Raw genomic sequence first — 12,605 nt, 5'->3', positions numbered from 1 at the left:
ATGGTTGGAACTTTTACAATAAAGCTATCTCTGGAAAACCAATGTGTCACTTTTTATTTGCAGCGAAAGGTCTAGGGGAGATACGAGGGCAAGAAGCATTTCAACAAGCACGCACCTACAGCTCAGTGGGCCCCCTACTGAGCATGGTCTAATAATCTGTCCTCAGAAAACTTGCAGTCTCAGGCCTTGTCTTCATACACAACTTTGGTGACCAAATTCAGGAAAAACAATTTCAGTTTTTGTATATGGTGTAAAGTTACTAATTAGCTTAACTGAATTTCCTTTTTCAATCCCTATCCCCCAGGGACAAGGACAGCAAAGAGTTAAACACAACCTCCCACAGGACCAGGAGATTCTGTTTGGGTAGACTTCTAGTGAAGAGAGATCACCTGGTAAAAGAAACTGTACAGGCCACCTCTGTACAGCCCGCAGAAAGCAGTGGCTCACCTGTTGAAGTGGTGCCCGAGGTGCCCATTGGCTGACTGTTCATGTGTGTCTGCATATGTGGGGGGGTGTAGGTATCATAACTCCGCCCATTCACCGAAGGGCTGGTGGGCAGCATGCAGGAGTATGAGGAGGTCTGGCTGGGGACTGGGGGCTGTGAGGAGAGAGGCAAACCTGTGGTTACTGAGGAACACATCACACAGCCACAGCCCCAGGCTCCCTCCTCCCAAGGAACTCTGGCAACAAGTCTGATCATTAAAGATGCCTTCACATGAAGTACTGGAATTCCATATGATAAATCTAAGATTGGGCCTCGAGCTAGTCCTTCCACTGGCCACAGCTAGAAGAAAGTTGCCTATGTATCAAGCTTCTAAAGCACAGTAGGTTCTGACAACTGTCCAGCTCCGTGGTTGCCACTATCCATAAATTAATGGGATTTTTGTCTCTAACCTCTGCTGGCATCTTTGAAGAACCTATAGCATGAGGACCTTCATCAAAACACATCCCCCCTCTCCCTGTAAATCTGGATTTATTTGGGAACGCTGTGACCCCCAAAGCCCATATCTCAAGCTTTGGGACAGACAGCAGTGGGAGGAGCTCTCAGTAAAGTATGGTTCAGGGACCTTGGGAACCTTTCACAGCCAGACTCATGGGATTAAAGATTATTTGAAGAAGCAGATCTGTAATGACCCCAAGTTAAAGTGATCAGAAGTGTTAGAAAATATATCCCACCCCCATCCTGAGAATTAACCACGATTTCCTAATAGACCCAAATCCCAGATCGAGTTAGTAAATGTAACCCACCTCCATCCTGAGAATTAACCATGACTTCCTAACAGACCCAAAAGCCCAGACTGACTTATAACCAGAAAACTGTTGCTGCCCTCGAACTGTTCAGAATGGCAGCATTGAGGAGGTGAACCTTTCTCCTAACAAGACGCCTCACGAGCTCTCATGGTACTACACCATGGCAGCAAACTTGGGATGAATTAAAAGAAGTGTGTCGGAAACAAGCAAGTCAGATGATAGTACAGCATACTATCATTTTTCTTCTCTGCAAACTGGAGAAATGTTTAATTTCCAAGATCCATATTCTCAGAGAGGGAAGCATATCAGAGAAGGTCCAGAGGAAGACATCCACCATTTGTAAAATGATGATTTTGGTCAAGAGAATGAATAAATGGCTAGACAAACCGGCTCACCCACTCCAAAATTCAAAGAGTAGTTTTCTCTGAAGAGTAAAGTTATTAATCATTTTGATTTTCTTTATGCTTAATGAATGCATGTACTTTTTGAATTATATAAATTTTATAATTTTTAAAAGTCAGTGTTTGAAATAGATTGATTCCCCACACCGGTCTGTATGTGGAAACAGCCCTAATATAATGGCAGCATCTACTTGTACATCTTCTTATTTTTTCATACACATTTTGCTATCTTCACAGAAACCTGGATGTTGTTATAATATATGAAACTGAACAAGACACTCTGTGGCCTTATTAAAGTCAGATGATGACTACTAACATCAAGTTCAAAGAGGCAAACAGGCCTTGAGGGCCCTGCCAGAATTTCAGCTTGCATTTGTTTCTAATTCCTGCAATGACTTCCTCTAGGCAACCTGACTTCTGGAAAATTCCAATGCGGTTATAGCAACACCAACTAATGGGCTGTTAATCCCTTAATTTACATCAATTGCACTATGGCCAATAATATCCAGATGCAATAAAAATAAACATGTGAATAATTCTTCTGAAGTTGCTTATCTAGCTGCTCCTATATTAGTCTGAAGACTGTGAAACATTTATTTTGCTGTTATTTGGATCTGAAATCCAGCAAAAAATGTTCAGTGGAGAATAAACAACCAGTGTAGCCCCAGAACTGTTTCCAGCAGAGGCTCACGCTGGCCAGTATCATACCATGTAATATCTCTAGTTGTTGCACAAACAGGAGTTCTAGGAAAACCACTGGGAAAGGCCTACCAGAAGACATTTTTCCTATCAAGAATCCATCCAGCAACAAAGGTTTAGTACAAACCATCTGCCTTATCCAACTTACATCATAAAGGGTGAACCTAGTGCAGGGCCTCTAAATCAGGGGCTAATAGATATTTGGGACAGAACTAAGAGGAGAGGCAGGCTGTCATACCAAGTGAATAGCATCAAGCTTCCCAGGCAGCTAGGAGGGCCACAAACTCATCACACCATTCACGGCAAAGACACACTACATTTCCAGCAAATACCTGCTATGCCTTTTCTTGTTGTAGATATAGACAGAAAACTAGCATTCTCATTATGTTATGTATATCTCACCATGTAAATATGAATCCCATTTCCGAACCCTTTTTTTCTTTCTCACTGGTTTATCACATATACCCTAAGTAATGCCCCAAATGCATGCATAGATTATATATTTAGCATACAAACACAATAATATAAACCCAAATTTTAAACTACTAATCTCCCGCTATCTGATAATGTGCCAGCATTATTTCCATTTTTTGGTACAAGGCTCCCTAGTACCCGAAATATGCCCCACCACCACCCAACATTATCAAGGTAACAGTATAATAAAAGGCAGATCAACTTGACAAAACTGGACAGATTTTTATTACTAATTTTTTTAGGGCATGAATTAATGAGTCAAACACTTAAAAGAGATTGGATTGACTGTCTCACTGGTACCCAAAACATGCCCCACTACCACCCAATATTATCAAGCTAGACAATATGATAAGAGGCAGGTTAACCTGACAAAACTGGACAGATTTTTTTGTGGGGGGGGTGGGGCATGAATCAATGAGTCAATCACTTAAAAGAGATGGGATTGACTGTCTTCGACTTGACTGGTCAAACCAATCACTGTAGTGCGAAAAGCTCCCAGGGGTGCAGACACAGCCAACGAGGTCCGCAGGCCCTGAGTCACTCCTCACTTCTCTGGGGCCTGGATTATGCAGGCCACCACCAGCCGCACTTACTTGCATAGGCAGGTTATTTGCCATGGTGAAGCTGGGCATAGGCGGCAGAGCGCTGTAGGTGTTTGTGAGGGCTGTGTCTGTTCGGCCCAACATGGAGCCAGATGTGAAGGAGGAAACTGAGGGCAAGAGAAATGACAGTAGTCAGGGTGAGAGTCAGAGCCCCGAGCAAATAGGTTTAAAGACATCGATTCATAGTATTAGTATTTCAAATTACCAGGTGTGGTGGGTTGTGGAATTGGTTGGTAGACACTGGTGCTGAAACTACTGCTGATAGGAATATGACTAGGTGTGTTGCTGGCCTGTCTTCTCTGATTCCTCAGTTTTTCTTCTCTTCTCCATTTGGCCCTTCGATTAGAAAACCATACCTGGAAATCAGATGGGACAGGTTAGCACCATGTCTACATGGAGCCCAGCCCCACCTCGGCACCTCCACTGCTGCCCTCCCCATGCCCATGGCAGCAGAGCATTTCACAGACTGAACCTGTTATTAGTCCTATAAATGATTAGTGCTCTGTACAAGCACCTCTGTCTCTAAGGAAAACAAATGGTATGAATCGCAAAGTGTGAAACTGCACAGTCCCTGGGTACCTGTATTCTTGCTTCAGGTAGATCTATTTTGGCTGCTAGTCTTTCTCGGGCAAACACATCTGGATAATGGGTTCTCTCAAACTCTGAAAGAGTAAGTTGATTTTCCATATTGTGCCAGAACTACACAAAATATGTTAACCAAACTGTGGATCAAGCTGATTCCCACCTCCCCGCTCCCATTACCTCCAACCAATTCCCTTTAAAATGCTTCTAGTGTTGACTGTACTTGGAAGAACTTTCCCACCAGAACTAAGTTAAATTTTCTTTGGAATGACATTCAATGACCTTTCTGTGGCCCGAAATAGCCAAATCATCGTTTTTCCTTGTAAGCCAGACATTTAGTATTTGAATTACTGGTAGATGAAAAGAAGAAACAGACACACACACACACACACACACACACACACACACACACACACACACACAGAAAAGATGCCCAGAGAAATAAAAAGAAAAAAGAAACCTTTTCAATCCTCTATGCAAAGGGCCCTGGCTAAATTTAGCTCTTTGTACTGAAGATGTGGCATTTACTTTGATTTACTGCTTCTCTACTTTGAAAAACTCTATCACCTTTCTCCAGGGCCTCAATTTGCTCTTGGGTAAAGGATGTTCTATTTCTTTGCAGCTTCCGCTTCAGCTGAAGTCGCATTTGAGCCTCATCTGAATCTTCTCCGTTGGAACTGATGGAGTTGGTATTCTCTCCCCCTCCTTCCTGTTGCTGGCAGCCATCTGGAACAAAAAGAATAGGACGGTAAGAGAAATTTGGAATAATGCGGAGCCTCCAAAAGGGGCTTGGTGCAGTCTTAAATTCCAAGAGCATCGTATCCTGACAGCCTCACCAAGACATTCCCAAGGTAACTGTCAGCCTTCTGTTAACAAAAGACATTTGTGATGTTAGTTACCTGACCGCCATTTTCTTTGTTTTTATCAAGACAAGACTTTATAATACACACACTAAGTGGCATTTCTTGAATGAAAAAATAAGCACTGAAGTTTCCAATTAAAATGATCTTTTATAAGTCACCCCAACTCCCCAGATGCCTCACTCCATTCCCTACAGAATCTCTTTACCTATGTCTGTGTTGGGAAAATAGAAGAGTGATGCTCAAGATTTCAGTTGATCTATAATCAGTAATTCCTATCTAATCAATTAGATGTTGATAGGTTTGTAGAAAATGCTATTAAGAAACCAAACCAAGCTTGTAATCTTTTTAAAAAAATATTTATCTAGTTTTTATTTGAATTCTGCACAGTCAATTTCATTTTAAAGGTTGTGAATTTAGAAGTGCTCGCATTGTTCTGCAGTTTTATTCAACTATTGTATGAGTGCGCTTCGCCTTGACACCTATTACGAGCACAGCTGTAATTATATCATCACCAAGAACAGGCTATAATTGCTGAAAATGGAATTTTATATTTAGATAAAAGGACTGTCCATTCTTTGTAATGTGTTGCACCAGAGAAAAGTAAGATTTCTTTTAAATTTTTAACGTGTAATTTTTAAAAAGAAATAGTAGAGAGTTCACTAACTAGCTAAATATTCTATGCTGCAGCTGAATCTTTGGCATATCATTTAAGTGGTACATTTTTAATTAGGGCATTTCCACCACTTTTAATGTAATTTCTATCTTTATACAGGGGGAAAGTTTTATTGTTTTCCCTTGCTGCCTGGAGGGCAAGATGTGTACTTGGGCTAGCTGGCTCTCCCACCTTGCACCTTGCCTGTAAGCCACAGTCTGTGTGAAGGGAAGCAGGATTGCCTAAACCCTGACTGGGCCTCCAGGGCCACTACAGGCTGGGTCCCGGGTCTGGGGTCCTGAAATGACCCCCAAAGGATACCAACATGGGCTACCCACCTCCCTATCCTCAAAACTTGGCCAGAGGCGGGGTGGAGGAGCCCTTAGGAGCGCCTTGGTGGGAATCGACTTGGCCAAGAATATTATTTATAACCAGGAGACAATAGGCTGTGCCTTCAAAGAGTTCAGGGAATTGTGACAGGATCTAGTGGGATCTTTTCAGGAACTCTGAAATGTTTTAAAACCCCAACTTTCTCCCCCATTTAAACAGGCGGATTCATCGGCACTGGCCACCATATGGGCCCTTGGAGATCTATTGAGATGACCACCAACACTTGAATAGCGAGGGGCTGCTTTTCAGCGCTGCACAATGCCCCGCGAGTAAGGGAAACTATTAAACTCCTGGGGCAGGAGCGTTGGCAAACTTTCGTGGGCAGAATTTTGAGGCTACAATGAGCGCGGACAACAAAAGGATTCTCTTGAGGCGTGCAGCGGGCCACATTGTGTTACAAGAAGCCCAGTCAACAGACTTTTCAGTGAAGTGTGTTAACCCCTCTGCTCTGCTATCATTAATCACTGTCCGAAGAGCGGGCGCCTCCGTGCTATTTAGGGCGCTTGGCTGGGGGGATGGAGGGTGGATGGGGGGCCAAGGCCCAGCATGGGGGGAGGCAGGGAGAGTGGACGGGGACGACGGCCAGGTTCCTACGTAGGGGAGATGGAGGGGAGGCAGGATGGAAACCAGCGGTGGGGGTAGAAGCAAGGGGGAAGGACTGGGGGGCCTGGATTGGGGGAAGGGCGGAGGGCGATGGAGGGAAAAAGAGGGCTCAAAAAACACAGAGGCCATAAAGGTATAAGAAAAAAAGGACAGAAAAGAATGCTAAGAGGAAAAAGAGACAAGAGAGCCAAACAAGTGTGGGAGAGAGAGGAAAAGGAAGATGAGGGACAGAGAATATTAGTAACTGAGCCTCAGTTGGACTCTGGGTCTTTGCACTCCATCAGAAAGGTGGGGGTGGAGGAGGGCTACTTAGCTGAGGGAGAAGCGCTCCTCTCACGTGTGCGGGCACAAGCGTCTGTGCTAATTTACCGCCCCAAGTTTCCGGGACTTTTCAAAGCGTTTTTCAAGGGAAGAAATGAAGCGACCACCCCTACCTCTCGCTTTATTTTCGGGTTTGGTCAAGAAGACTGGAAATAGCTCCTTTTGGACAACTAGAAAGGCCAGAGGGTTACTGTTTTTGGAAACCAGACAAAAATCTGTGCACATCTGGTATGGGGTGGGGGGCACTGAGGAGAACACAATGCCCATCTCCCCATGGTCACTCATGCCCCTGCCTTCCTGGGGGCCCCATCTCAGTCCCTTTTCTGGCACATGCGATCTCGCCAAATTAAACAAAGTTGCCCGAATCTGCCTCCAAAGACCCCCGCCGATAGCATGCTCTGCTCTCATTTGCCTCTTTGACATTTTCTAAATTTAAAAACATGGAGATTCACATTCTTATCCGTGTTTTGTCTCACGCAAACATACACACGGGTTACACAGGCACGCACGCGATAGCCGCCAGGCCCTGTGCTGCCTCCAGAACTGACACTTAAGGGAGAAAAGTCAGCAGGAACAGTAGAGTTCAATTTTAAATCTGGAAGAAAAAAAAAAAAAAAAAGATGGGAAGTGGGGACTGGAATTACATGACAGCAAAAAGAAACCCGTCGCTGTAGGATCCCTTCTCTACCCCACGGGGAGAGCGGCACGGGGACAGTTCTTTACTTTAGAAGTGGCAACTGTTTGCAGCCAAGCAGTGACCTAGCGGCTGCTCTTACTTAAAATGGGTGCCTTCCCCCCACTTTAGTGGATTTGCCTTCCACTCTTTCCACTCTTAAAGCTTTTAACAAAATAAAACTAGAAGTTGGATCTCGAATTCCCGCCCCCCCGCCCACGATAAACCTAAGTGGTGGACAATTAAGATATCTTCTTTAAAAGGCGACCCCTCGGAGCCACGCTCAAAGCAGGGGCCTTCAATGGGTGCCGTTCACCTTCCAGCCTAATCTGTGAGAAGGCGAGTGAAAGCGCCTCCCATTATCCCAGCCCCAGGACCATCTGACGATGGGGATAGGATTTGTTTCCTGGAAGGAGCAGAGAGAGAAAGAGAGAGAGAGACAGAGAGACAGAGAGAGAGAGAGAGACAGAGAGAGAGAGAGAGAGAGAGAGAGAGCGCCACGCTGGGAAATAAAATCATTCCTTAGTTTCTTAGTGTCTTAATCAGTGAGGCGGAAAACAAGCAAGGAAAGATAGCAACCCGGTTGCGGCACCTTTTCAGCTCTGGAGCGCGGATCAAAACATTGTAGCATCTGTTGAAAGAGAGGCTGACTAAATCCTACAGAGGGCCTGGGTATTATGGGGGGTGGGGGTGGGGTGAGGGGAGGAGATAAGAAAAAGTGTTTCTGTGATCCCCAAAACCACCAAATCGCTGGAGAATTGGGGCTGGATAGAGTTGTCTCTTGTTGTTGTCAGGCTACGTCGTCGCGATTTTATTCACTGCCTCATGGCGTTGATCAGATGGAAACCATATTTGTCTCCCTCTGAGACCTAACCTCCGCCTTATGCTTTTGGAGTAATGGACTCTTTAAAATCCAAGAAAGGCTTCCTGGGCTGGGAAAGGGGGCTAGGGAGGGAGGACGATCCTCTTAGCGCCAAAAAGCCTGAAGATTCCCCGGGAACGTGAAGCGAGGCTCGCCACCAGTGCCCGCTACCCCCACACCGGCAACTCTGTGCTTCGTTTGGCCCACGTGTCCTCCCCACGCAAGTAGGGACGACGATCCTGTGCCTGAGGTGACAATCACCCCCCAAAAACCTCACTTGAGGGTGAGGGGTGGTGATTGTCAGTTGACCCAGAATTTTCTAGCAAATGAAAAGCCCCTGGACTAGCGCCACCTCCGACCCCAACCATCACCCGCGGACCCCAGCCGGTTAGACTCGCTTCCCGCCCTCAGGTTGCCGGGGACGAAAATCCGCCCGAATTGGGCGCCACCTCTGGTGGAAGCTGCTGTCCTCAGCTTCTGTTCCAACTCCAAGAAGCGGGAGGCGGGTGTCTCCGGCGCCCCAAGCTCGTGGGAGCCCACGCGCCGAGGACAGCCGGGAGTGGAGGCTCTGGGCTCAGCCCTCCCAGGCCTAGGCCACCGTGCCCTGCGTCCCTCCCCAAGATTTCTGGGACTAAGTGGGCCAGACTCTTGGCAGGTGAGGGATCACCAGGATCTCAGATTGCTGGGGGCGGAGGGGTGGACGCTCGTGAGTGCGAAGTTCGGGTGTCACTTGGGTGTGTCCAGTGTCTACACGTGGGAATCCTACGGTTTCAAAGGTCAGGCAGGGGTGGGGTTGCCTACACTCGGTGGGGTCAATCGCTAGTCTCACCAGAGGCGGGAGCGGGCCTGGGGGCCCTCTGCGCTCGCGGAGGCGACAGGTTTGGGGCCCGCGCGGGCGGGGTCGCCCAGGGGAGCCCGGGCCCCGCGCGTCAGGAGGCCTCCGCCGGCCGAGCGGCCGCGCTGGGAAACAAGAAGCGAGCGCTTTGCTCCCTATCTTCCCAGTGTCCGTCCTATATTGTTTTCTGCTCTTAAAACTGACATGTCTAATTGGCAATTGGTGCCGAATCGTGTCCAGAGGTCTCTTGTGGAACATTTCTACAGCTGTCTCCTTCAACTAGACGCTTATTCATGTCGCCTTAATGAGAAACAAAACGTTCTCTAATGAGCAATTACAGAGCGACAGGATTGTTCCCATAACAAATTCTTGCGAGTGACAGAAGCATCCTTTGTACCAGATATTTCGCATACTGTTACCGATTTTCCCTTCCCTCGCCCGACTCCATGGAGGCGCCGGGCATCCGGAGCCGGTTCGAGAGCGCACGGACGCGCCGGCAGCCTCCTCGCAGTCCCGCGCGCCACCCCCGGCCCCGAGCCCCCAGGCTCCGTTGTGCTCCCGGGAGTGAGACGCCACGTCCCATTATCCCGCATATTATCTCCTTGTCACGAGGACAACAAATACCGATTAATCTTAGGAGTAAACTGTTTCCTATTCTTGACCAAACTACCTCGGGGTGTGGAGGGGGGCGGAGGGGAAGCCAACTGACCCTCCTCCCCCATCCGCTCCTCTTCCTCCATCCCTTCTCACAGAACCTAGGGTGTTCCAGGTCCCATCTCTCCTCCCAGACCGGAGCAGCTCCCGGCATCCCGCCGTCCTGTTCACAGTATCTTCACCTCACCACTTCCACATAGTCGCCACCCACAGAGAGTGAGAAAGTGGGGCCCAGAGGGGCAAGGATAGTGGGGTGGTTTTAGTTGGGAGACCACCACTTCTAACGCTCCTACCCCTATTCGGCCCTGCATCTCCTTGCTCACCCTTTCATGTGCACCCTACTCATAGTCACATAATTTGTCAATTACAGCAAAAAGCAACACGATACAATTATGTTTACCTCGCAGTCTGTCAGTGTGTTAACTTGTCACACTTCTACAAGGGGGCTCTCCCTGCATTCTAATGTCAGATTTGAATAGTGCACCACGCAGCTCGCTCTTATGCACACAGTGCTGCCGACACACACACACACACCCCAGCCACCTTCATACCACTCCTGACATACACAACCCTCACATTCCCAGGCCAACAAGATGGTTCAACAAACACCACCTACATACAATATGCTCGATGTGTCCCAGGCCTTCAAATGCAGTCTCACCCATGACATTCCCCAAGCATGGAAGCCCCGGAAAAGGTTGGGAGAGTAGGGGACAGGCAACGGGCTGCACATATGGAGAGCTGCGTGGATGGCTGCTGGAGTTTTACCTTGTGTAGGTTGCCCTGGCACCGAAGTCCCCGGATACCAACCAGGGCGGGTGCCCCAGCTTCCGGTCTGCCCGTTCAACATCCTTAGTTTATCATACATGCCGTCTGCGCCCATCTGTTGCTTTTCGCTAGCCAGGTTGCGAAGAACTCTGTTTATTGATGACACCTGCAAATCAAACCAAAATCAAACCAAATGGTAGTGTCTCCTGAAGACACAGTCACCCATCTCAGCTCACCCACCACTTTAAAAAGCAACTCTCAACCCATTAAAAAGCTCCCAGCCACCCGGGGACAGTGGATTTGCAGATACATCGTGGAAAAAATGATAGCTATCATTTTGGGCATGGAAATTGAGTTGAATAGACAATTGAGGGGAGGAGGTCCTTCACCATTGGTTGGTGTCTCTGGTGACCTAACTCACACGGTCGCTTTGCTTTGTTAAAAGACTGCCCGAAAATAAAATATATTTAGACTTGGTGTAAAGCTTTCTTTCATTATATTGTTTAATATTAGGATGGAAATGGATGTGTGACACCTGAAGGAAAGTTCTGGCAGGTGGATTGGGACGAAGTTACAATCTGGTTCTCATTTTCCTTCTTGATTTAAGTGCCTTTCCCTGGTGCCTCCGCCCTCCGTTTTGCAGCATGCAAATGAAGTGAACGACTCCCCACACTTGACTCCCATTTTCCAGACAGTCAAAGAAAGGTCAGGGCATTCCTCTCTGTTTCCCCAGGTACAAAGGAGACAAATGTGGAGCAGGGAGAGGACACAGACTAAGAGACAGTGGAGAGAGAGGGTGGGAGGAGGTAAAGAGGAGAGAGCCTTGGGCTTAGGGTAGGGAGGGCAGATGTTCTCAATGAACTTACACTTGGTATGTTATCGTTGGTACAGACCCCCTCGGACAGTAATCTGTCTCGGATTTCCCAAGCAAAGATGGACGGGCACTCCCGCTTATACTGGGCTATTTTGCTTACAACTTCTGGAGTCGCTACTCTCGGTTTACTACCACCGATTGCCCTGGGTCTGATGGAGCCAGTCTCGTAATACCTGCCCAGAATTTTACTCACACATCCGTTGGACACCTGCATAGGGGAAGTGGACAGAAAACCACATTATTAATAATTTCAAGACAAAAATAAAATTGTTTAAGTATGCATTAAACAATGACAAGCTTACGTTTTGATTGTCCAGCACTTGGACTTTTGCATCTGCATGGGTCTATAACACAAAAATATACCTTCAATGGTACGAGAACTTACTGTAGAGAGCTTTTTTCTTAAAATTACATTTGTAGCCCTAAAAACTACAAATATGATGATACTTTCAAACAGTTTGAACTAAAAAAATAATTTAAAAGTTGTTTTTTAAAAAAACTGTTTTCTTAAACACTGCCTGAAGATGCATCAAAACGAAGTCAGATTAATTTATTTTTGTGCTGACCTTGCTTAAATGGTGCCAGGTTTTAAAGAGCAAAGGTAAAAAAAACCTGATTTTTTACTTCTTTTTCTTTAAAAAATGCCCAACTGAGTAAATATGAGTTAGGGAGGAGTAAATAGCACTTGCCTTTTAAAATCAATATGTATTCTTCATAAATATGAAGAATAAGCAAATACCTCAAAATCTGAGGTAAGCATGGGCTGGGGAGAGCAGAATGAAATTATGCCGATTTATATAACTAAGTTTATTACAGTTCATAAACTGTTCCCACAATGAATGTCTTTACCAAATAAAAAGAGAAAGATTTTTTTTAAAAATCCACACACTGTATTTTTCTGAAGCAGATGAGTTATCTGTTTCAACCCAGGTTGAAAGAGATAGGGAAGGATGGTGGAAGGAGAGGGAAAAGTGGGAAGGCAGGGGAGTGGGTGGGGGACTGGGGACTGGGGTGGGTGAGGGTGGGGGGTCCATAATTAGCATCGTTTACAGTAAGAAATGAAGAGAGGGCGTTGAGAGTGGAGGGCCGCGGGGGCGGCGA

General features: G+C 46.6%; 1 protein-coding gene across 11 annotated transcripts in view; it reads right to left on the bottom strand.

The window, feature by feature from the left end:
- PAX6 (paired box 6) overlaps positions 1–12,605 on the bottom strand; it is a 29,216-nt gene that overhangs the window by 1,360 nt on the left and 15,251 nt on the right. For 6 of the 11 annotated variants that reach the window (XM_011965591.1, XM_011965590.1, XM_011965592.1 and 3 more), the window contains 7 exons: positions 11,497–11,712; positions 10,631–10,796; positions 4,577–4,735; positions 4,007–4,089; positions 3,633–3,783; positions 3,419–3,534; positions 448–598 (listed from right to left, as the gene is read on the bottom strand). In XM_011965591.1, the coding sequence (XP_011820981.1) occupies positions 448–598; positions 3,419–3,534; positions 3,633–3,783; positions 4,007–4,089; positions 4,577–4,735; positions 10,631–10,796; positions 11,497–11,712 (1,042 nt within the window). Of the gene's footprint in view, positions 1–447; positions 599–3,418; positions 3,535–3,632; positions 3,784–4,006; positions 4,090–4,576; positions 4,736–10,630; positions 10,797–11,496; positions 11,713–11,806; positions 11,849–12,605 lie in introns of all 11 variants that reach the window. The other 5 variants (XM_011965583.1, XM_011965588.1, XM_011965587.1 and 2 more) reach the window with 1 other exon arrangement.

This window comes from Mandrillus leucophaeus, unplaced genomic scaffold (genome assembly GCF_000951045.1).
Source record: "Mandrillus leucophaeus isolate KB7577 unplaced genomic scaffold, Mleu.le_1.0 Scaffold73, whole genome shotgun sequence".
NCBI lineage: Eukaryota > Metazoa > Chordata > Mammalia > Primates > Cercopithecidae > Mandrillus > Mandrillus leucophaeus.
The sequence above is the reverse complement of the archived record's forward strand: the minus strand, read 5'-3'. Positions and strand labels throughout refer to the sequence as shown.